The sequence below is a fragment of the Euprymna scolopes genome, chromosome 21 (assembly GCF_053919585.1).
Source record: "Euprymna scolopes isolate OS-2025 chromosome 21, ASM5391958v1, whole genome shotgun sequence".
Lineage (NCBI taxonomy): Eukaryota > Metazoa > Mollusca > Cephalopoda > Sepiida > Sepiolidae > Euprymna > Euprymna scolopes.
This window is the reverse complement of record NC_136502.1, coordinates 98,941,599-98,965,245: the sequence shown is the minus strand read 5'-3', so window position 1 is coordinate 98,965,245 and position 23,647 is coordinate 98,941,599. Positions and strand designations below refer to the sequence as shown.

The 23,647-nt window shown below is 39.1% G+C and overlaps 1 protein-coding gene across 1 annotated transcript in view; it reads right to left on the bottom strand.

Moving 5' to 3' along the window:
* Positions 1-16,838, bottom strand: part of LOC145242621 (uncharacterized) — a 43,034-nt gene extending 26,196 nt beyond the window's left edge. Inside the window, exons 1-2 of the mRNA XM_080105738.1 lie at positions 16,330-16,838; positions 8,597-8,772 (exon numbers count right to left, since the gene is read on the bottom strand). Of these exons, the coding sequence (XP_079961864.1) occupies positions 8,597-8,772; positions 16,330-16,383 (230 nt within the window). The 5' untranslated portion in view covers positions 16,384-16,838. The remainder of the gene's footprint in view (positions 1-8,596; positions 8,773-16,329) is intronic.
* Positions 16,839-23,647: the final 6,809 nt, after the last annotated feature.

Sequence of the window (23,647 nt, the reverse complement as noted above, 5' to 3'; positions counted from 1 at the left end):
TACGTCGTATTAAAAAAAAAAAAAAGTGCAAAGGAGGCGGAGCTAAGAAAAAAAGGTTTTTATTGGGGATTATCTCCCTTGGATTGGGAATTTTGTCATTTTTTTTTTTCTTATTTTCCCCAATTAATGGATTCCAAATGTGATTAAATTCACTACTTGGACGGCTTAGAGTGTTATTGCTGTCCACCATATATGCTGCTTCCTTGTTTTCTGATCCTCTTTCTTTCTTCCATGTCTAGTATTTTAAACGTTATTTACACGCATGTGAAAATATATACATTCATACGTTAAAATCAGTTCATTTTTAATTGAATACAAAATCTGCAGAAATTAAAATATCAGTTGAGTGTATTTTACAACCGGGCAACGTCGAGCAGCAAGCTAGTAAAAAAAATAAAATATTAAAAAACAAAAAGGGGAGATTACTCTAACTGACTTAACAGAATTGAAAGAAAAAAGGATTTGTACAGATGTCTAAATAAACAAATAATAAAAAAGGCAGGAAATATACAAGCCTTGTTATTTGGAGGAGGGGGTGGAGGTCTACAAGCAGATTTTTTTTTTGGTTATCAGTAAGATCACATAACTGTAAAAGATTTAACACCAAACATGTCAATTTGTTGAAAAACTAAAAGCAAGCGAGTAACCATATTTTCATCGTCATTGTTTTGGGTTACTAAGACAAAAAAAAAAAAAAAATACTCAAACCATTACATATTAATGGGGACAAGTAAATCAAATTAAAAAATATACAAACTAATTTTATTTATCAAATAATAATAAAAAAAAAATAGATTGTAACAGGAAGATTCATGAATAACCAAACTGAACGCATTAGCTCGTTGGGGGGAGGGGTTCACCCGAAACTTACTTGCACTTGTAGTGGCTATCATCCTGGTCAGATTGAGCTGGTTTTCTCCTGAGTACGAACTGAATCTCAAACCATCGCAATCCAGTTTCATCAATCTTAGGTCAGGTTACAGGACTGATAAACTAATTCCATTTGCTGGAGACCAACTACTTGTTGCCGTGATAGTACTGCCATGTCGTCCTTAATTGTCACCCAGGTCTTCAGCTGCCCACTGACAAATTTGTGCCAGCCAGGCAGAGAGGGGAGAAGAGGGGATCTTGTGAATGAGCTCTCCCTCTGGTCAATAAGTTGCATGCCGAAACCACTGGAAACGTCGAAGGACAGATGGCATAAGCCTAGTTTTCAGTGAAGAGTAGAAACTGGAACACTATCTCCATGGTGACAACACAGAATGCGGCAAAGACAGTCGTTGTCAGAGACTTCCAGTTTAAGCAGATCCATCATTCTCATAGGCCACGACTCGCAACCATAGAGAAGAATGGTCCTCACCATTGCCTGATAGATGCGTCTCTTTGGGTCCAATATCAGGTCCTTGCTGATTGACCGTGATACCTGGCAACCATTCACACTGGACAGAATTCACCTAGATAATGTAGATTCCTTTATCTATCTTGGTTCTACTACCACGCTGACTGGGCAGGCAGCACCGAGATTGAACAGCGAATAGGAACAGTATGGTCTGCCTTCTCCCATCTCAACTGGTCTCTATGGCCTCCAATGGAAAATATGTTTGGATATGCAAAAGAAGGTCATATTGCCACTTAGGAACTACTGTGATTAAAGGCCAGATTTATAGGGGGCATTCTATGTAGGGAGTTGTGCAGCAAGATGCTTGTTCATTTTAGTAATAAATTTCTGCCCGTTGGTACAATCAGAAAGAGGGAGAAGGGAGGGATTCCAAAAGCAAACGGTCCAAATAAAGAAGCTATTAGAGTAGGAAGTTGTCCAGCACTTGGGAACCTCTAAAAGGCGGGATTTGCTGTTCGTCTGGTTGGACGAGAGGGTACAAGTACACAAAGTTCATTGGAGCACATTCCATGGAAACAAGCGCAGATATGCAAACTTGTGATGCTGGGACAAGAGCTGGAGCTTAGTAGACAGTGACAGATCTATTAAGTTGGAGATCATTTTGTACTTTGTTCAAGAGGGAAAGACTAGTGGTTGGAGCACCAGCCCGGAGGTGGCAACAATACTCCATGCATCACCGAGTGATGGCTTTTTGCAATATAGGATATTAGTAGGTATGAGAAGTTTTCTAGCCCAATATAAGAAGTCTAGCTTCTTTGCTGCAGATTTGGCAGTATCTTCTACATATTTATTCCAATTCATGTTAGCTGTGAATGTTAGGCTGTTGTTTAGCTGTGTCTAACAGCCTATCAACTTCTAAAACGCCATTTAAGGCCATAGATATTTTAAACGTATTTGGTATTTAAAAATACTTCATATGGGATCCTATTAAGAACAATGTTTTCTCTTTGTCCTTTTGTTATTGCTTTCAAAAGTAATTTGTTGTCACTTTCTTGGAAAGTTTTAAGAGAGGGAGGGAGGTATTATTTTTGTTTTTGGCTTTGCAGAACATGACTTAAGTTTTACAAAGATATAAAAAAAAAAAAAAGCTTTAATGTATGGTGCATCTGACTCAGAAAGCCAATATCTTTTGACAGCCTGATCTGGATTAAATACCGGGCTGTTGGGAAGGGCACTTCCAGGCCAGAGACATATGGCAAAATTCTACTCAAAGAGAATCACTCCTGCTTTTTTCCTCTTGCACGCCATCATTCACTTACATTGTAAGAAAAAAAAATATCAATGGATAAAAAAGCACATACAAGTTGCAGATTGAGAAAGATTTTCTTTTCTTTCTGACTATGTATATATTTAAACAAGGCCGATAGCTATTAGTCGCGTGCTCTCGTGTAATGAATGAATGCGTGAATGTACGATTGACGTGAAATTCTTAAAGATAAACTAAAATGACCGAAAAATGGGCTGAAATGACTTAAATAAATAAAAAGTAAATGACTTAGAATGACTTTAATGAACTTAACGATGAATTGAATGACCTTAAGAATGACTTGAATGCTTAAAAAATAACTGGAATCCTTCAAAAACAACTTGAATGATCTGGAGAAGGACTTGAATGGCTTTGAGACTGACTGGTTGTAAAGTGGGTGATCATTTTACATTAAATTAATACAGAAAAGTGATCCCCCACTTTATATTACAAAGTTACAAACATAAGTACAGCATGTAGTAAGAACAGATACTACACTTTGAGATATTAAATCCTTTATTCATGTTAAAAATACATTAAAAATCAACACTGAACAAAAAACTTAGGCACATGGCCAACTCAAAAGGGGGGGATTGTGGGGTTTGTTGGTCATCCTTGTCACTCTAGAACTAAACAAAATCAAAAGTTTCTCCCAGCTAGTATCTTTTTTCACCATAATACCGCATTCACCCTTTCATACTGGGGGACGTCCTACTTAACTCCCAATTTTGAAAACATTTTTTATTGACGTGTAAAAACAAAAAAAAGATAATAAAAATGGTACAATAATTCATTTGTGTCGAGGGCGGGGGGATTAGTAGAACCCTCCAACCCCGTCTAGTTGATAGACTGCCCGTTCCACTAGGTTTGTAAAAGGAACCTCGCTTCTGCAGGTCAGTCTCTAAGTGGGGATGCCCTCTAGATGGGGGTGAATGGAGAAAAGAAAATTTTGGGGGTAAGGAATGGGGGTTAGTTTGTATTTCTTTCTCCAAGGGTGAAATTTAGAGGAAAGGGTGAAAACAAAAATTGCAAGTAGGAGGGGGGTGAGGATCTTGGAGGCTTCCTAATCGGGGAGGGATGGAACACACACTCAGCTAGCTGAGAGGCTACTTGTTTAATTTTACTTTACGGAACTGCGCGTTCTACACCTAGGCAGGGAACACGTATTCAAATTTGGCTCCTCTTCGTACGCACAGACTTGCTACATGTATCCATCTTCTGTCAAATGCCGCGCGATGCAGCCTTCTTTTATCACATCTGATCTTCACCCTTAGTTGGTGTTTAAAGAAAGCGATCAGATCCTGATGAGAAAAAGACACCACCCCCCTCGCAACCTTGCAGACGCGACGTCCAAATCACCATTCTCGCTATGGCCAGAATCGTAACGTAGACCATTTATCTTTCCCAGTCTCACGGTGGCCTCACTTTGTCCACAAAATTGGATACAGTAATTGGGCGAGGATGCTCAGGATCGATGCGAGCCGTCACTTTGCTGACATACGACCAGTACTGGTGGATTTCGCAGCAATCGAAGAAAGCATGATCAGTTGTTTCTACGGCCATTGTCCCACAACAGGGACAATCAGGTGACTCCAAAAACCTGGAACTGCATTGTATGTTGTTGAGTGGAAGTGCATTTCGGGCCAATCGCCAGGTCAGAGAAAACTCCGAATTGTTCAGATGACTCGAACCTGGCGCCCAGCTCCACGCGGAGCAGATCTCACTCTGTTGCCAATCCAAATGCACACATAGCGGGTCGTCGGCACCCCCTTCACTAGATCCCTGTGGAGTTCCCTACGGGTAACAGTCACAAGGTCGCTGGACTTGGTAGTCGTTTTAGCACGGCTCGGCACTCTTTCATGTAGGCAGATTCTCCCCGCGGCCTGCGATGGCTCTCGATAAAAGGGTTGAGAACGAGGTCGGGGAAGGCGGCAGTAACCACGGCATGCCACGGTTGGTCATCTTGCATATAGTGGCTCAGGAAGGCCAGCCTTTCAGCGTCTCGATGACACTTCAAGTCCGGCATTCCCAAGCCTCCCTCACATGGGCGTTGAATACAGACCTGTCTGCTCACCCAGTGTCTTCCTCTGTCCCAAAGAAGCGAGTACAAGAGTTCGACAAGAGCTATTAGGTGTTGTGCAGGCAGGGGAAGTACGGCCAGTCGGTAAAGGATGATAGGAAAGACGTAAGTGGCGCACGCCTCAGCTCTACCCTTTAAGGAAAGTTTCCTAGGAAGCCACGAATTGACTGCAGCCTCCACCTTTGACCGTACCTCCAACCAATTTTTGTCAAGCTGGAGACTCGGTCCAAACCACACGCCGAGGATCCGAACCGGGTCATCCGTCCAGCTGAAGGGCGCCGGGAGGTTAGCGTTACCACTCCAGGCACCCAAGCGCAGTCTTGCTGCGGTTTATCTTGGTCCCTGTAATTCTTTCGTACTGAGCGAGCGCCTCCGACACGATCTCAATGTCTCTGAAGCTCGACACAAAGACCGTGACATCATCGGCCATGCGGATACCTTGGTGGCTGAGCTACTGGGTGTTGCAATTCTACGTAGGGCCGAACCGAATTTGCCACCCCACATCTCAGCTTGCAGAGCAGGGGCTCCAAAACCAGGACATAGAGCAGGGGCGAAAGCGGACAACCCTGATGAATCGACTGAGAGATAACAAAGGGTTTCGAGCGCTTTCCGTTGACTTGCACGACGGCTGTGGGCTGTCGTTACATCACGGAGATCCACTTGCAGAAGTCCGGTTTAAAACCGGTGGCCTCTAAAACAGATGCCAAGAAATGATGGTCGATCCTATCAAAAGCTTTGGACTGATCTAAGTTGATCAGCGCGGCTTTTGTGTCGTCATCTATCCCTCTCTCTAGGATCGTGCGGATCAGGTGCAAGTTGTTCTGAATCGATCTCCCCTTCACCGCATAGTTCTGTTCCGGTTCAACCAACTCACCGATAACAACCTGCAGCCGATTCAACAGGACCTTGGCCAAAATCTTCAACTTTGTGTTTAGCAGAGTTATGGGCCTGTAATCGTCTAACTTCCCCACCATGCCCGTCACCCTTCCTCAGCAATGCGATCACTCCCTTGGTGACTTGCCCTGGGATGGATCCCTGAGCAAACCAATGGTTGAACACATCCGTCAGAAGAGGCAGAAACATGGGCGAGAGCCTCAAATACAGTTCATACGGCAGACCATCGAGTCCCAGCGATCTGTCACAGCTGACCTGCTTCAGCGCAGTAAAGAACTCCCACTCCGTCACCCAGCCCTCGCAACTAGCCGCTCTAGCCACCTCGAGATGGGGAGAGTCAGCCAAATAGTCGCTAAGCTCAAGGACCGGAAGATCGAGCTGCTGCGTAAAACGCTCCTCAAAATGTTCTCCAAACCCCTCGCAGATCTCCCGAGTCGATTCCAGGGTGCGTCCATCCGGATGTCTTACCTTTGCAATGTACTTGTCCGAGCCACACCTAGAAATTTCACGACGCGCGTCAGTGTTGGAGTTGACTACTTCATTGCCTACCTTTCTAAGCCTTGCTCTGACTACTTGACCTTCATAAAGCTCGCTATTCTCACGCAGAAGGTCCTGCTTAGCTAGTTCCTGACTAACCCTATCACCCTCCCCTGTAGCCCAGGCTAATTTCTGCTCTAGCTTCTTCGTCTTGGCCTTATCTAGTGCGAGGCGCTGGGCATACTTGATGGATAAGGTTCTAATTTTGGCTTTTAGACCTACCCACCACTTACTCCCGGTAACCGCCCCCACTAGTGCTTTTTGAATTAATTCTATTAGCTTCTCTTGAAGTCTTGTATCTCCAGAAGGGAAGTGTTTAACTTCCAGTGAGTCACTAACTTAGGCCTATTTCCTAGCTTCAGCCGGGCCATAACTAGTTTATGGTCCGTCTGGCCTAGCCAAGTGAACGTGGGACAAGATAAGAAGTCTACTTCACCTCTCCTAACTAACATCCTGTCCAAGTAAGTGTTTGGATAGGAGGAAACGCTATTGGTTCACGTCCACATCTCTCGCCCCGGATGCTCAACCAGAAACCTGTCCACCAGACCGCATCTAGTCAGCCAGGCTGGACTCGCACCTCTTCGATCCTCTAGCATCGCTTCCCACCTTATCTATCTCGGGGTCTAAGATGGCGTTCCAATCTCCCATTAGCACTACTCGCTTCCGACAATCTACAAATGCGTCAAGATGACTAAAGAATGAGACCCTCTCACGAGCGGTGCTGGGCGCATGCCCCGCGATCACCTGAAACACAAACTTTTATGGCAACATCGGCCACAACCAGCCTGCCCACCACAATTGGTCCTTGATCAATGTAGGGGAAACCCTTCATACCAAGACAATTACTATTTATTTGGATACTGCCAAATTGCCTCCATTTTTGAGGGAGCTGGTTTTCTCCCATATTACAAACAACCTTCATGGAATGTTTGAAAGCAACGCCATTTCTGCAAATCATCTTTTTGATTGACTACGTTAAATTTGAACACTTAACACTTTTTTTTTTTTTTTTTACATAGGCATCACCACTTATCAAGGCCAAGAGGCCACTCGAAGATAAGGGGTAAAGAGTGTACTGGACAATATAGTAATCATTAGTAAATGGAAATTCGGTAAATTTGTTAACAAGTGAAACGGCCCATCAAGAACTTGTTTATGTTAGACTTGAAGACGACCATATTGTAGTCAGCTGGGAAGCAGGAAAACGGAAGACAATTCCACAGGCGTGCAGTTCTAATAAAGAAACTTTGTTCATGGAATCTACGTTTAGGTTTAGGAACAGATAAAGAGTGGGGGGAAATTATTGATAGTGTTTTCAGCTAGACGAGTGTTTCTTGTGAAAGTTTGGCGAGGGGGCGGTCGCGTCATGGAGTAGGGGTAATACGTCAGGTTTTCTTTCACTTTCTTTTCCACCTTCGCGTCACAAGTTCGAGCCTGCCTATTACCACTTTTTTTTTGTACTCAACACACACCTCCAAACACCCGGGCAACTCCGCTAGTTATATATAGAAATAATTTTATAACATCAACAGCAGATTTTCTACAGTGTAATGTTGACTACAATATATTGTGTACTAAGTCACTGCGGGGAGGCAGGTGGAGCTTCCTCCAGATGCTTCACGATGGGTCCCAAATTAGAGCAGGCAATCAATCAATTTGATTAAAAAATAGGCAATTTCATCGATTTTGATGAGAATAAAAATATGTGAGTGTGACACACTTGTTGATCATCATTCAATCCCAGGCAACATCGGATCTCCCAGCTAGTTCATTATAAATGAAAAACAATGCTAAAAACTCATCCCCAATATCTTGCCTTTAATTGATATCATTTATAGTATTTTTTTGTATTTTTGAGATGAGGTGTTTTCATTGATTGAGATTGTCGGACTGACTTCCTCATCTTGGTTGTTATAGTCACAACGTTTAGGCCGTTTTGCCCTCCGGCCTTCATCAAGTGTTTTGTATTGAACTGGGGAACTGTTTGTTAGGAGTCTCAAACCCAACCCTTTATTATTATTACGGGGGTACCGTGTTCGGACTCCAGCTAAGCTTTGGGACATAGTTGCTGATTCTCTGTTTTGAATGTTACTTTTCACTGCCTTCGTTCAGGATTGAACTCAGCACCTTTGGGTAACTGTAAACTTTGATACAACGTCTAGGACCACTCAGCCATATGTCACTAGTGACATATGGCTGAGTGGTCCTAGACATAATAATAATAAAGGGTTGGGGTCGAGACTACTAACAAATGGTTCCCCAGTTCGATACAAAACACCTGATGAAGGCCGGAGGGCAAAACGGCCGAAACGTTGTGACTATAACAACCAAGATGAGGAAGTCAGTCCGACAATCTCAATCAATGATATCATTTATGTTTATAAAAAGCTTCAATGTAGAAGAATGGAAAAAAAAAAAAAAAAAAAAATTATCAGCTTACTGTAGTTGAGGTGTAATTCCAGACCCTTCTGATGCTGGTGTGGCTGGGGTCAGTGGAGTCATGGGACCCCCACTTGCCGACGTAGGTTGTGGATAGAGACTGGAATTTGATGGGGGCATAACTGGTGACGAACCCAGGCCTCCAAGTGTACTAAAATTCGGTGATAATAATGGACCCTGGAAGAAGAAAAAGAATTTAAAATAAGAGAAATTTAAACAGTTATGTCAATTCAAAAAAAAAAAAAGGAGAGGGTTGAGGGGGGTAAAACTCATTTGGTTTAAAATCCCAAATTTAAACAAACAGAAAATAATTTCTGACAATATGAGGATTGATTTTTATTAATAACACTAAATTATAAAAATCCAGTGAGAATTGTCATTAGTTTGGTCTGCTCTTTCCTTTTATTTCTTCTCTCAATAATTCTGTAATTTAGAAAATGCGGCAGTTGCTCAAATCTATGTTAATTAACCATGTTGGGCATTGTTGTACGGCAAAAATATGAGCGCGCTTGCGCGTACAATAGTGGCTACTACATATAACAAAGAATTACATTGCTTAATATCTGAGAAACTACTTATTTGCAGAAAACTTTAAATGTGATATTCGTTTTCAGCACACCTGAAAACCCCTAGAAAACAAGTTTTTAAGGTAGGTTTTGTGTTGGTCTACCAAGCCACAATTAACCATTTTTATTTTAATTTATTTATTCTTTCCTTCCAGAAAAAAAAAGTTGTGTTTTATTTATTTTCCATTTTTCAGTTATTTTTAATAATAAAAAACGTTAATTCATTATCTTGTAATTTCTTTGCATCATCACAGCATAAACAAACATTTCATTTAAAAAAAAAAAAAAAAAAAAAATGTAATTTTTTGTTCAATATGTGTATTTAAACTTTTAAAAATAAATATTTTTTACTTATTTGAACTCTAATGTTTCATAAATAGAAATTTTGATAGATTTAAATATATTTTGTTCAAATTTCGAAAAAATAAAGAGGGGGGGGGATGCAGTAAAAAAAATATTTCCCCTCATATATTGTACAGAAACTGCATTTTATATGCAATTTCATTCTAAAATGTATAAGTATTGCAAATTTCATTAAAATCTGACCATTGGTTGATTTTTGCTAGATTTATTAAACACTGGTATGTTTTCACATCCAGAATGCTTACTGCATGGGAACATATTTAGGGTATAGGGAACTCTGGTGGAGGTAGCACCTTTCTATTCCTAGTTGCTACGTCAAACAAGGCAGATAGGGGTCACTGGTCTTCACGTATCTCCTAAATCTCTCACATCTGAGCTCCAAAAGGTATAGCGTGGGAACTGGCCTCAGCAGGCTTGCCAAAACTTGTGAGGGGACAGTGCTGGTGCAGCACCATTGGGCAGACAGTTCACCAGACTGGACTAACGGGCAGGACTGAACTCTGTTTAGAGTAACTTCCATGCATCCATAACCAGGGCGAACCATCAAGGAGGACTTCGGCCATGGAGTGGAGCCTCGTAGGCAGTTGGCTGGCATACTCGTCTCCTTCCAGCAGCTCCTGCATCTCTACCTAGCCCCTAGCTGTCTCGACCCTGTCTTGCCGCTGGACCAGGCTGATTTGGGACGAGAGAGTGAGGCTGGTTCTGCGCAAATCAGCTTCACTTAAAACAAACTCCCAGCGCATGTCATCCATTATCACTTCCTTCGAGTCCTGTGGCTTTTGGCGAGCGACAAAGTGATAGGTGTGGGCACACTGAAAGTCGTAGACACAAACCGGAACACAGGTGGCTCAGGCCATAGGGTTGCTCTCCACTAACGGGAGTGGAAATGGAATTTAGCAGCTGTCTGTCTGAGCAGCAGCCCTCCTTAGGAAAGCACTGCTCGCCCCCGTGGCATGGGGAACGGGCTAGAAAAGGTACCCCAAACATTGCCCACTCTACTATATCCTGGATGGCTTACCGTGGTCAGTGGGAACCCTAATAATGCAGTCGAAATAAAGAAAAAAATACCTATCAAGATTGCGACATGGAATGTTTATACACTCTTGGATAAAAATAACCCAGACAAACCACAAAGATGCACTGCACTCATTGCAGGCGAACTCGCCAGGTACAATATTGACATTGCTGCTCTAAGTGAAGCAAGACTTGAAGGTGAAATTAATGAAAGAGTTCAGAGCTACACCTTCTTTAGGAGTGGCAGAGGACTTGAGGAGAGGCGTGTGGCAGGAGTTGGCTTTGCAGTGAAAAATGCGCTTGTGTGTAAACTAGCTGAACCTCCAAAAGCAGTGAATGACCGTTTAATGACACCGAGACTCCCTCTCTCAAATAGAAAGAAGTTTGCTACTCTTGTCAGTGCATACGCTCCTACGATGACAAACCCTGATGACATCAAAGACAAGTTCTACGAAGACCTGAATAACATCATAGGTGCAACATCAAATCCAGAAAAAAATCATCATACTTGGTGATTTTAATGCAAGAGTAGGCTGTGACAGTGCTGCCTAGGAAGGTGTTATAGGAAAACATGGTATTGGAAAATGTAATAGCAATGGTCTTCCTTTCCTTCAAACCTGCTCTGAGCATGACTTGCTGATAACAAACACTGTGTTTCACCTCTTTATTTGCAAAAGGACATCATGGATGCACCCTCGCTCAAAGCACTGGCATCTAATTGATTATATATCATAAGGAAATGGGACAGGCGGGATATACGTATCATTAGGGCCATGTGTGGAGCCGAGTGCTGGGCAGACCACCGTCTCATAGTGGCTAAGCTTAATCTGTATATCCAACCAAAGAGAAGACCTCAAGGAAAGAGAGCTCCAAAACGATTTAATATCAACAAGCTGAAAATAAAAACTATCCAGAAATTTTTCTCTGAAACTGTCAAAGCGCCTTGAACCTGTTAGAATAGGCAACCGAGATGTGGAAACAGCTTGGAAGGCAATCCGCAAGGCAGTGTATAACACAGACATGGAGTGTTAAGGGTAAGTCTCCAGGAAACACAAGGACTGGTTTCATGAGAACTGCCTGGGGATTACCCAGATGCTAGAGGAGAAGCATACTGCATACAAAACACATATTGAAGATCCATCCTTCAAAACTAAAGGACATATGGAAGAGTTTGCATAGCAAAATTCAGTTGAAGCTCAGACAGATGCACGATTCTTGGCTAAGCAAGAAAGCAGACGAAATTCAAATATATGCTGATAGGAACGATATGAAGAATTTCTATGATGGTTTCAAGGAAATTTATGGTCCAATTCCATCCAAATCATCACCTCTCCTCAGTGCAGACGGATTCACTATCCTCACTGACAAAGACATGACCCCGAGAAAATAGGTGTATCATTTTAAAAGTGTACTAAACCGTCCCTCTACCATCAGTGATGAGGTTATTGACCACCTCCCCCAAATTACTGTAAGCTAGGAATTGGATGAACTTCCAACCCTCGAAGAGACTGAGAAAGTAATCCGCCTGGAAATCCCCTGGGAAAATGCCTGGCTCAGATTCTATCCCAACTGAGATATATAAAGAGGGTGGCAAGATCCTGACTGAAAAACTGCATCAGCTTAACTACATCATCTGGCAGGAGGAGGTACTTTCCCAAGACTTTAAAGACACCTCCATTATACATCTATACAAGCATAAAGGTAACCACCAGGCCTGCGACAACCACTAGGGACTATCCCTGCTATGCATTGCAGGCAAGGTACTGGCCAGAGTAATGCTGAACAGACTCATAGTTCATCTGAAAAAAAGACCTCTTGCCGGAGAGCCAATGTGGATTCTGTAAGGATCGTGATACTACTGATATGGTGTTTGCCGCCAAGCAGCTCTAAGAAAAGTACCAAGAACAAAATGTAGACCTTTACTCCACCTATGTTGATCTGACCAAAGCCTTTGACAATGTAAGCAGAGAAGGTCTCTAGAGAATAATGGCAAAGTATGGGTGTCCTAGAAAATTCATTATCATCATACGTTAGTTTCATGATGGAATGATGGCCAGAGTGCAAGATTGTGGAGAGACCTTTGACCCTTTTGAAGTCACAAATGGAGTGAAACGGGTGTTTTGGCTCCCACCCTGTTCAGCCTCATGTTCTCTGCCATGCTGACGGATGTCTTCAGAGACGCTGATGTAGACATTGGAATCATTGGAATATGACGGATCAATCTTCAACCTCAGGAGGCTACAAGCTAAATCTAGGGTTGCATCGGACACTGTAAATGATCTTCTGTTTGCTGATGGTTGTGCCCTTAACGCTACCTCCGAGGCAGGCATGCAACACAGTGCAAACATATTCTCAGAGGCTTATGAAACTTTTGGTCTCACAATCAATACCAAAAAGACTATGGTGATGCATCAGCCTGCTCTGGAAAAACCATGTGCAAAACCCAACATTTCAATCGGGGGACAAAGACTCAATGCGGTTGACAAAGTTTACCTACCTTCGCAATTTCATTATTTTCGTACGATGAAAAAAATTTTTTTTTTTAACTATTACTAGTTTATTTTGCCCTTCTTTTAACTGGTACAAAAGTTACATTGATAATATCAACTTATAATAAAGTTACATCGTTTTAAATATAGGGGCGGGGGTAATTCTGTGGTGAATTTTGGCAGTGCCTATTATTCAAGAAAATAAAAGGTACTCATAAAGGTTGTTTATCGCGACAAGTGCAAATCTAGACTTGCACCAATTTCCCTGTTAATTTTCCCTTGTGAGAAATTTTCCACGTACAACCGCCATATTGTTTTTGGCCGCCTACATGCTTTGTAAGCCGGTCTGTCATTGGTTTGATTTGAATGTGCCAAACCTTGTCTTGCGCCAATTTGTATTCAGGTATTATTTTTTCAGTCTGAGAATGAACACGGGAACAAGCAGACTCACAACAGCGGCACTTTGTCTAGAGTGCCAGGATTTTACCTTCTTGGACACCAAACAGTGAGTGAATGAAGGACATTTCTCTAAATACAGAAACAACATAATTGCTGAACTTATTCTACTGTGTTCGGCATGATATATTTGATTATAGGAATTTATTCCTATTTCTTCCAGAGACCACGAGGTCCCAAAATATGCTGTATTGGGCGACAACATTCACGCCGTGTTCACCATGTACAACATGGATCCTTCTAAAAGGAAACCTGAACTAACATTCCCACAGAGGAATCATAACTAAAGGCTCCATGCGTATGGATAGCAAATTCAGCCACTGTTTTTGCAAAGGACCAAAGATCTTTCATTTCTGATACATTATGAATAAAATTTGAGTTTTAAAGGTATGGCTTTGTTTGTGGAATTTTATTTGCTATCTGCAGGGAGGAAATTGGGCGTGTGGGGAGGAAATTGGGCGTGTGGGAAAGAAATTTCTTACAACCTATAGCTATAATCTCTTGCCAAAAAAATATCCATCATCCCCACAAAAACACGGCCAAACAAAAAATATCCATCCAAAAAAAAAAAAAAATTTTGGTACTCATGCAGAGAGTGATCCTCCGTGCTGAAATAATAACGTTATTATTTAAAAAGCCATTCTTAACGAGTGTTTTGTATCTATTCTGTACTTTAAACTTACAATTGAATTAAAAAAAAAAAAAAAAAAACTTTAATTAGACTTGGAAATACGATTTAAAAAATAACGCGGCGGATCACTCTGCATTAGCACCAAATTTGTTTTTAATAATTCGGAAAAAAAAAAAAAAAAAAAAAAAAAACAGGCTACACACGCCAAACTTCTTTCCTTTTCGAAATAACGCTCTCTCTCAAATGAATGGGAACCGAGCCGATGCGTATTTCACTAAAGGGGCCTCGCCTGACGCCTTACTCGTGCACGTGCAGTTCAACCGATTTACTTGTTATATATTTGATTTTTGCCCACTTTTTCGAATCTGTGTATAGTAACACAAAGCCAATTCACTTTTCATTAAAAAATTCACTTTTCATCCAAAAAACAAAATCAGTTAACCCCCCACCCCACCCTCGGGTTTGTATTACTGTACACTACACAGATTTGAAGTTGTCAAAATATAAATATATAACAAATAAATGTTATCACAGGCAATATAAGTTAATTTTTTACCTAATTGGATATTTTTTAGTATTTTTATTCAAGGGAACATGTTTATTCAGCTCGAAAAACATACAGTGTTTACCGATGTATTGGAAAGTTAAAAATGGTGACCAACAGTCAACACTCTTTGACACGGTAAGTTTGGGAAAATAAGTTAAAAATTCACTGAATATATGTCAGGCTGGCTGTGTCACGGTAACATATATTGAGCGAGTTTCTAACAGTATTTTGTCTAGTTTTTTAATTTTTAACTCCTTTTCCCAAACTTACCGTGTCAAAGAGAGTGTCTGTCGCCATTTTAAATTTTCCAATACATCGGTAAACATGTTTTTCGAGCTGAATAAACATGTTACATTAAACAAAAACACTAAAAAATACCCAATTAGGTAGAAAAGTAACTTATCTTGCCTTTGATAACATTTATTTGTTATATATTTGTTTTTTGACAACTTTTTCGAATCTTTGTGTACAATGATACAAACCCGTTCATTTTTATTTTCTTTCTTAATTTCTTTTGATTTTCCCACGTGTTTCCGTGATTAAAAAAAATGGGGTACCGATTTAGAGGAGGGGGGCACCCAAAGATTTCATTTTGTTTCGTCGCCTTTCTAACGTTATAAATGATTACAGGGAGCGGACCTGAACGAGAATATTTTTTTTACCTGCTCCAACGTGGTATAAACACCCCCAACTTCCCCATGTTAAGAACGGCTTTCGGAATAGACACCCCCACTTTCGAAAGCTTGGGGGTGTCTATTCTGAAAGCCGTTCTGGTAAATTTTTACATTAGGTCCACCTCCACAATTTTCTTTAAAATTATGACTTTTAAAGGTTTTCGATTATGCTGAATACGAAAATCGCATTGAAATTGGGGGGGGGGACAGTTTCAGAAAAGTGGATTTTTCCGCTAGGTGAAAAGGAGAGGGCACTCTCAGAAAAGTGCATTTTGTTTCCGCTAGGTGGCACTGTCGGTTGTAGATAAGTAGATTTGTTCATGGCGCGCGCGCGTAAAAAAGATGGCCGCCAAAGAATACAATGCATAATACAGCTTTTTATATGGTGAAAATTACTTATTTCTGCAAAATTTCTATGCGATTTTCGTATTCAGCATAGTCGAAAACCTGTGTAAGTCGTAATTTAAAAGAAAATTGTGGAGGTGGAGATAATCTAAAAAGAAATACCAAAAAATACCGCATGTAGGGAGGTTGGGATGTTTATACTACGTTGGGGCAGGTCGTAAATAAATACCCGAGAATACCCCCCCCCCCAATTTTTATAGTAGTATAGTTTGAGGTTGGCGTGTCTAGTCCGAAAGCCATTCTTAACATGGGAGATTGGGGGGGGGGGGTTATACTAAGCTGGGTTAGGTCGTAAAAAAAAAAAAAAAAAAAAATACCAACTGCAGAATACCGGTTAAAATTATAAGGGGGGGGTATTCTCGCTCAGGTCCGCCGTTACAGGGTTTTTACGACGTAGCCGTAGGCATGCGAGTGAAAAAAATGTTTCCATGTTTGGGGGGAAAAAATATGTTTTTGACATGGGTTCGTATGTGTGTGTGTTTTTTATATTATCATTGTTGTGTAAATAAAGATTTTTTTAAATTTCAATATATATATATATATTGAATTCTTTATTTATAACCGTAAAAATTTGAGAAGAATTGCTTACTTGTGGTTGTGGGGTCAACCCCGTGGAATATGTGAAATGTGCCGTAGGATCCATGCTTCCTTATAGATATGTCCAATTCTCCAAGGAGGAAACGATTATATTTAAAATTCCCTTCTTTCGAAGATGGTACAGGTCCTTCTAAGCATTTAAAAATATTCTTCTTCTTTTAATAATAATATAAACAACTCTGACTAATAATTAATTCAGAAACAAAAGAAAAAAGGGGAAGAAATATATTCAACTCGATCCCATTTTATAGTAATAAAAAAAGGATCGAAAAACTCCGACAATTTTGAAACTCCATGTTTTTTTCTGGAATCGCAAATGTAAATCCGACGATTAAATATATCTATTTAACGTTGTCAGTTATCTCCGATATTTCAGAGTTGAAAATGAATGCAACTTAAATCATGAGTTTTCCTTTTTTTCATCTTGAAAATATATAAAGTATGCGACATTGAAAAACGGTGACGCGCAATGTATTATGGGAGGAAAAAAGCCGCTCATTTGTTTTCTTCCCTTTTTTCACTAAAGATTAACTTCCGCCGGTGCGACATGAAAATTGTTCCTCATACATGATCTTCCTACTAAAAGTAATACGTTTATTGGGTGATTTTCTCTGTCTTTTGTTTATTTTCTATTTTTGAGTGATTATTGAGACTAAAAAAAGTGACAGCCTTGTGTCCGCTATGTTTTCGTCGTTTTATCTTAAGCACTCAGCACTACTTGTGTTTCAAGCCAATAAAGCTTTAGAATGAGTTAAAACACCAAAATCTTATCTAGGTAGGTAAGAAGATTAACTTACCCTTCTCTTAGTAACATTTATTTGTTATACATTTGATTCTTGAGCATTTTTTTGGTTTGTTGTCTCTGCTAATAAATCCCTAAATACAACGTCTATTTTTCCATATACATTAATCATATAAAAACATTAGGTACCTCCAACGCGAGACACAGATTTAAACCCACCCAATACCCATATATAATACGATCTAACTTTAATTTAATTTATCATCATAACTTTTGTACCATTTAAAAGAAGAAGCTTCAAATAAACTAGCAATATTTCTTTAAAATGTTTTGCAGCGTACTAAAGTAATGAAAATGTGAGACCCAAATCGTGTTTACATTATCGACGCTTTAAAACAACGTTCCTAGACATCATTTTGAAGGCGTAAATATAGGCGTGTTTTAAAAATCTTGTAAAAAATCAATTAATGGTCAGATTTTGGTGAAATTTTTTATGCATATTCAATTTTAAATTAACTTATATTTTAAACGCAGTTTTCGTTAAATATGTGAGGGGAAATATTTTTTAGGTGTTCTGAGTTTAAAATTGACATAAAATCAATATCATTATGTTTGAAAAAAAAATCAAAGTTTTTTATCAATAATATATAGTATGATTAGTAAAATTGCAACAAAAAACAGAATTCTAAAAAATAATTAATTTTTAAAAGATTTAAATAGAATAAAATTCCAATATTCGGCGATATGAAGTTTTAAACATGTTTTTTTGAGTAAAGTTTTCTAATTTTTGGAAAACTATTTTCATAATTTATAAAAAATGACTATTGGCAATTATAAAATAGCAAATTTAACTACAACTTGAAAGTATATAATTACTAAAAGATTTTTATTTCTTTGTCAACTTGATTTTAGCGCCTATTTTCAGAAAACTCTATGGAGATCTCTAATTAATAAAAATTAACATAAAAACTACAACCTGGATGTCTTCAAGTCCAACATAAACAAATTCCTGATGAACCACCCCCTTAAGTAAGACACTTTATCAAATCTCCAATACTAACAACTACTACTACGATACTATCCCATTGATTACTGTACACGCAATAACCTTTATCCATGAGTGGTGTTGCAGACCAGGATATAAAATACCCTAACTCGCTACAAGAAAAAATAATGAAACGAATTGAATGAAGGAAACAAAGAACTCAAATGCTGGAATAAAATAAACATGTCGTTTATTTTCTGTTGAGAAATGAAAGTCTTCGGTGTACACGTGTTCATTCAGCCGTTGACGACTACGCGCGTGGAAGGAAAGGGGGAATGCAATAGAGAAACGCGGAGTGGCAAGCTGGCCTGTAGAAAGAGTGGGTTAAGCTCAGTAGAGCGTCGTGCACATGTCTGTTTTGATGGGCCAAAGGCAAAGAGGAGAGAGAGTGACGTTAGAGCATGCGGTCGGTTCGTCGACTAAGCAGATCGAATGCTGGTCTGGACGAAAAAAGGGAAGTTGACAGGTTCTGTTGACTTTTATACTGGGGTCAGTGTTCTGACTGCACATGTCTGGCTTTCACTTTAAAGGAAGTGACGTCACAGCTCGGGTGTGTGTATGCGCATGAATGTGAGTGTGTGTATGAGGCTGTGTATATGCGTGTGTGTGTGTGTGTGTGCGTACGTGTGGGTGTGTATATGTAAGGGAAAACATGTTTGAACAGTGGCTTCCAGGCCTTGATAAGTGGTGACTACCTTGTAAAAAAAAAAAAAAAGAAAAGGAAAAAAAACGTTGCTTCCCTGATTCAATTAAAACGACCAGCGGCATCCGTAAAAAGTATGCCCAATTATAAGAGAGACACAAAATGATGACATCGGTGATAGTGCATAAAATGTTGGTGATTTTACACAACAATTTGAATATCCTTAATAAAATATGTGTTGAAATGTACTTCATCTCTGAGATTGAGTTATGGTGAGAAGAATGTCCTGCCTTAAATGTTCTAATAATCCGTAATTGAATTAGTCACATTGCAGTAGTGACAGTTGAAACGCACAAAAAAAAAAAAAAATCAAAAGCCTGGCTTTCAAGTTGTATTAATAATTCTACAAAACACAACGATCTCAACTCTTAAAAGTCCAACTCTCCTTGAATTGTAATTAATAATTTTCCCAAAAAACTTGATAAAATGACACAAATGACGTCAACTTAATATTTTCTAGTTTTTTGTTTTTTTTTGTTTTTTTTTGTTTGTTTGTTTTTTTTTTCTGAACATTCAATGTACTTCCAACTAGTCGCATCAACTTTATTCAATATTTATTTTCAAAAAATTGTCACGTCGCAGTAATGAACATATCCAAAAATTACAAAAAGCGCTAACGTAGAAAATTGATTATTAATGAAAACAGTTTTTGAAGACAATTACCAATAACAGAGTTTTTCTAAATTGGCTTAAGATTTGCAGTTTTCAGGAAAAAATTTTCCAAAAACTATTTTCATTAATAATATCGTTTTTCATAATTTTTGGATATGTTCATTAATACGATTGTGTAGATATGATTGGTTTCAATATTTTGAATTTTGCTCTAACAACAAATAAGCATCCAACAAATTTTACAGAAAAACACTCGTCTAGCTGAAAACACTATCAATAAGCCTAAATGTAGATTCTATGAAAAAAGCTTCTTTTTTAGAACTGGGAAACTCTCTTCTGTTTACCTGCTTTCCAGCTGACTACAATTTGGTCCTCTTCAAGTTCAACGTAAACAAATTCTTGATGAACAATTAAGTAATCCAATTTCGCAAATTTCTTGATGAACCCTTACGTAATCCAATTTCGCAAATTTCCACTACAAACGATTACTATGATATTATCCCATTGATTACTGTACACTCATTAACCCTTATCCTCGAGTGGCCTCCTGGCCTTGATATATGGTGACTCCTGTGTTAAAAAAAACAAAAAAAAACGTAAAATAATTTTTAAAATGCAAAACAAGGCCAAAAAAACAAAAAGGAAATGGCCTGTCACTACTCACTTGCTACTCAGTTTTTGATAGGTTGCCAAAGCTTGTCTATAATATAAATCTCACCTGCCTGTTTAAATGTATGTTTGTATGTCTGCCTATAACTTTCGAAAGAGGCAACGGATTTTCACGAGATTGGTATCATTTGGAAGCTCGACCCTTCGGACGACAAATATCGAAGACTTGACTAAAAACTTTAAATCCTTCATCCTCAACTGGGCATTTTTCTACAAGGAGGGCCGCTTTTTCGCCAATATTTTCAAAGGTCATCCCCTCTTTTCGATTGACTAGCCTTAATTTAAACCTTTGCCACTTCCGCTTTAACAATGGATGCAACAGCAAAGACGTCAGGGTTTTTTTTTTTTTCTCGCATTCTTTTCCTCCTTCGTGGTACGGGTTCGAGCCTGCCTGCCTACCTGCCTGCCTGCCCACTACACTTTTTTTTGCTTAACACACACTTCCAAACACCTGGGCAATGCCGGGCACCCAGGCCAGTTCTAAATAAGCATCCAAACTGTTTTTTGTGATGAAGCATTTTTAAATGAATGCAAAAAAAAAAATCGATTTCATCAGAATATCTTTAAAGTCTCATTCTCAGCATCACATCGTTCACAAATAGGTGAATTCACAAAGATTGAACATAGATCCTTCCTTTACAAAGCAAGTCTCTCAATCCTATCATCTTGAACAGATCCCTTCACCATAACCCGATTTAATACCCTTTGGAACAATAGCAGAGTGTCAGAGAGACTTTCTTTCATCCATAAGAACTCCTAAGCCCGTCGACACTTGCAACATAAGAAAAAAGATCAAATAGAAACCCCATTTAACACAAAACAAACTATAAAATTTAAGGTTTCAATAACTTTTTATCATCAACAAAAAACTAGATTGAATGTTCATGTTTAAAAAGGTTCATTTTTATGTGCATCAGGTTCTTTTTTTTTTTTTACATGGGGGTCACCACTTGTCAAGACCTGAAGGCCACTCAGGGATAAGGGTTATTGCGTGTACAGTAATCAATGAGATAGTATTGTAGTAATCATTAGTATTGGGGGTTTTGATAGAGTGTCTTACTTAAGGGGGCGGTTTGTCAGGAGTTTGTTTATGTTGGACTTGAAGACGTCCAAGTTGTAGTCAGGTGGGAAACAAGCAAGCGGTAGGGAGTTCCATTGGCGTGCAGTTCTAAGAAAGAATGAATCCTCACAGATCTCATGACAAACCTTAGGGACTTTACTTTTAAAATAGTACAAAGTTAGTCATTAGAATAAACAGAGAAAAAGAAAGAGAATGTTCATAAAGAGTACTTATTCCTTGTTTCTTTTTGTTGGTTGAGTAGCGGTCATAAAGAGGAGTGTTTGCTGGCTTAACAGTGATGCTTTTCTTGTGTTGTGATACACACAAACAAAGCTATAGTTCTTTCTGAAGGCGGTCTGGCATGCCAAGCCAGATTCATCAACATATGCTTTGGCTGTCTGGTTCCCTTCTCTCTCGTTTACAAAAATCCTGGGTTTTTATCTCTTTTTAGGCAGCTCCCACAGACACATTGGTTGTTAAATTTATTTTAATCAGGCCCCACTCTCATTGGCTAATTAAATTTTATTATTTTTCTCTTTTTGACCAGATGGGTGCGTCGAGCCTATGCGTAGTGATGCGTTTACACACTTTGTCTGTGACAGCTGATGGGTAAACATCCGGTTGGGAGTTAATGAATCCTCACAGATCTAATGACAAACCTTAGGGACTTTACTAAGCCACAAGAATTTGAAAAGAACCTGCTGCACCTAAAGTAGCATATCCAAGAAGTATTGAAAGATGATACAGAAGGATAGGGTAAATGTTTGGAGGTTGAAGGTTCAATCCTCAGTGCAGGCAATACAAAGAATTACTTAAGACTTATGTCCGGTCATCTCCTTCTTGGATTACCACCTTTTTTTGGTGAAGGAGCTAGAGCATTTCAATGATCCCTAGAGCTATGCTGGCAGGAACGAAAGCTCCTGGCAGGGTCACCCTTGCCAGAAAGGTCGATAAATAGAAATCAAAGAGTGATCTCTGGTCCTAGGGGTTGAGCATAGGGCTAACGACCCTTTCTCATAAAACAAGTATGTTACGGAAACAGCAACAATGAGAACCCCTACTTCAGCATGTAGGGGCCTTCTGAATCAAGTGAAACTCGTATGAATGCTGGTGGCCAAAGCCAAGAGGACATTAAACAGCAGGATGAGGGAGAACCGTAACACTTTTATCGGAATGCTGGAGAATAACGGAAGCAGATTTCATCAAGCTGTGATCCTTCCACACCACTTGCCTTTGGCGAATACTGAAGATATTCTGGCCTGAGAAGATCTCCAATGAAGACCTACTAAAGAGATGCCATCAAGAAGATATGAACTTAATCATCAGAAAAAGGCGAGGTGGATTGGGCATGTTCTCCGGAAAGACCCACAAGCAATCACAAGCAATCACAAGCAATCACAAGAACAGCATTGCATTGGACTCCAGATGGCAAAAGGAAGAGAAGAAGGCTGAGAGCAACTTGGAGAAGAACGGTGGAAGGAGAGGAAAGCTATGCAGAATTTTTGGGGTTTACTGGCTGGGCTAGTTCAGGATAGATGGAGGAGGGGATTTGTTGCTACCCAACACACCACTGGGTGTAATGGTTGATGATATGTCCAGTCAGAACAAGAGTATGCTATCCCCATGGATTAAATAAAGGATTCTGTTTGAAATTTTGTGCAGATTCCTGAGTTCAACAGAAAGATTCTCGAGTTTAACAAGATACAATGTTGATTCAACAACTCTAATAGTTTTTACTGTATCTGAGCATTTCAATGAAGAATGACATTTCTAGATTGAGGCAATTTTTATTTTTGTCCCAAATCAGAGTGCTCAATTTTGGAGAGCTAGATTTTCGATATGTTAAAAAAAAACGACTTTATGTGTAACTCTATCGTCGTGGGAAGACAAGTAAATCAGAACTTTCTTTTTGGCTATTAAAATATGAAAAAATAATTTGTATGGATTGTTTTCATGTTTGAAAATATTTATAAGTTTTATTTAAAAAAAAAAAGCATTTTAAATAAATAAAATAACAAAATTATACTTTACTTTTAGTGTAACCATAAGTAAAATATATAAGTAGATTTGACACTTGTGCATAGGTAAAATTTTTTGGTTTTAAGTTGGGGAATTTGGAGGGTGCATAGCAGGGGCAGACAAATGTAATTTTAAGACAGAATCAAAAATTGAAAAGACTTTTTTTTTCATAACAAAGCCAGAATTCTGAAATTTTCGAATGCATGTTTTTTTTATTGAGAAAGTTTTTTTAAATAAATATAAGAACTTATAATACAAAATAGAGTGGATTTTTTTTTTTTAGCAAAAATAGAGATTATTTTTTTTTGAATTCGACATGAAACCAAAAAATTTGTACCTACATACTAGTACACAAGTGCCATAGTTTGTTTTTTTTTTTAAGTATGCAAGAATTTCTGAACAAACTTATCAGTTATGAATTTTTACTGATATTAATGTAGAACAAATAGGCTGTGACAAA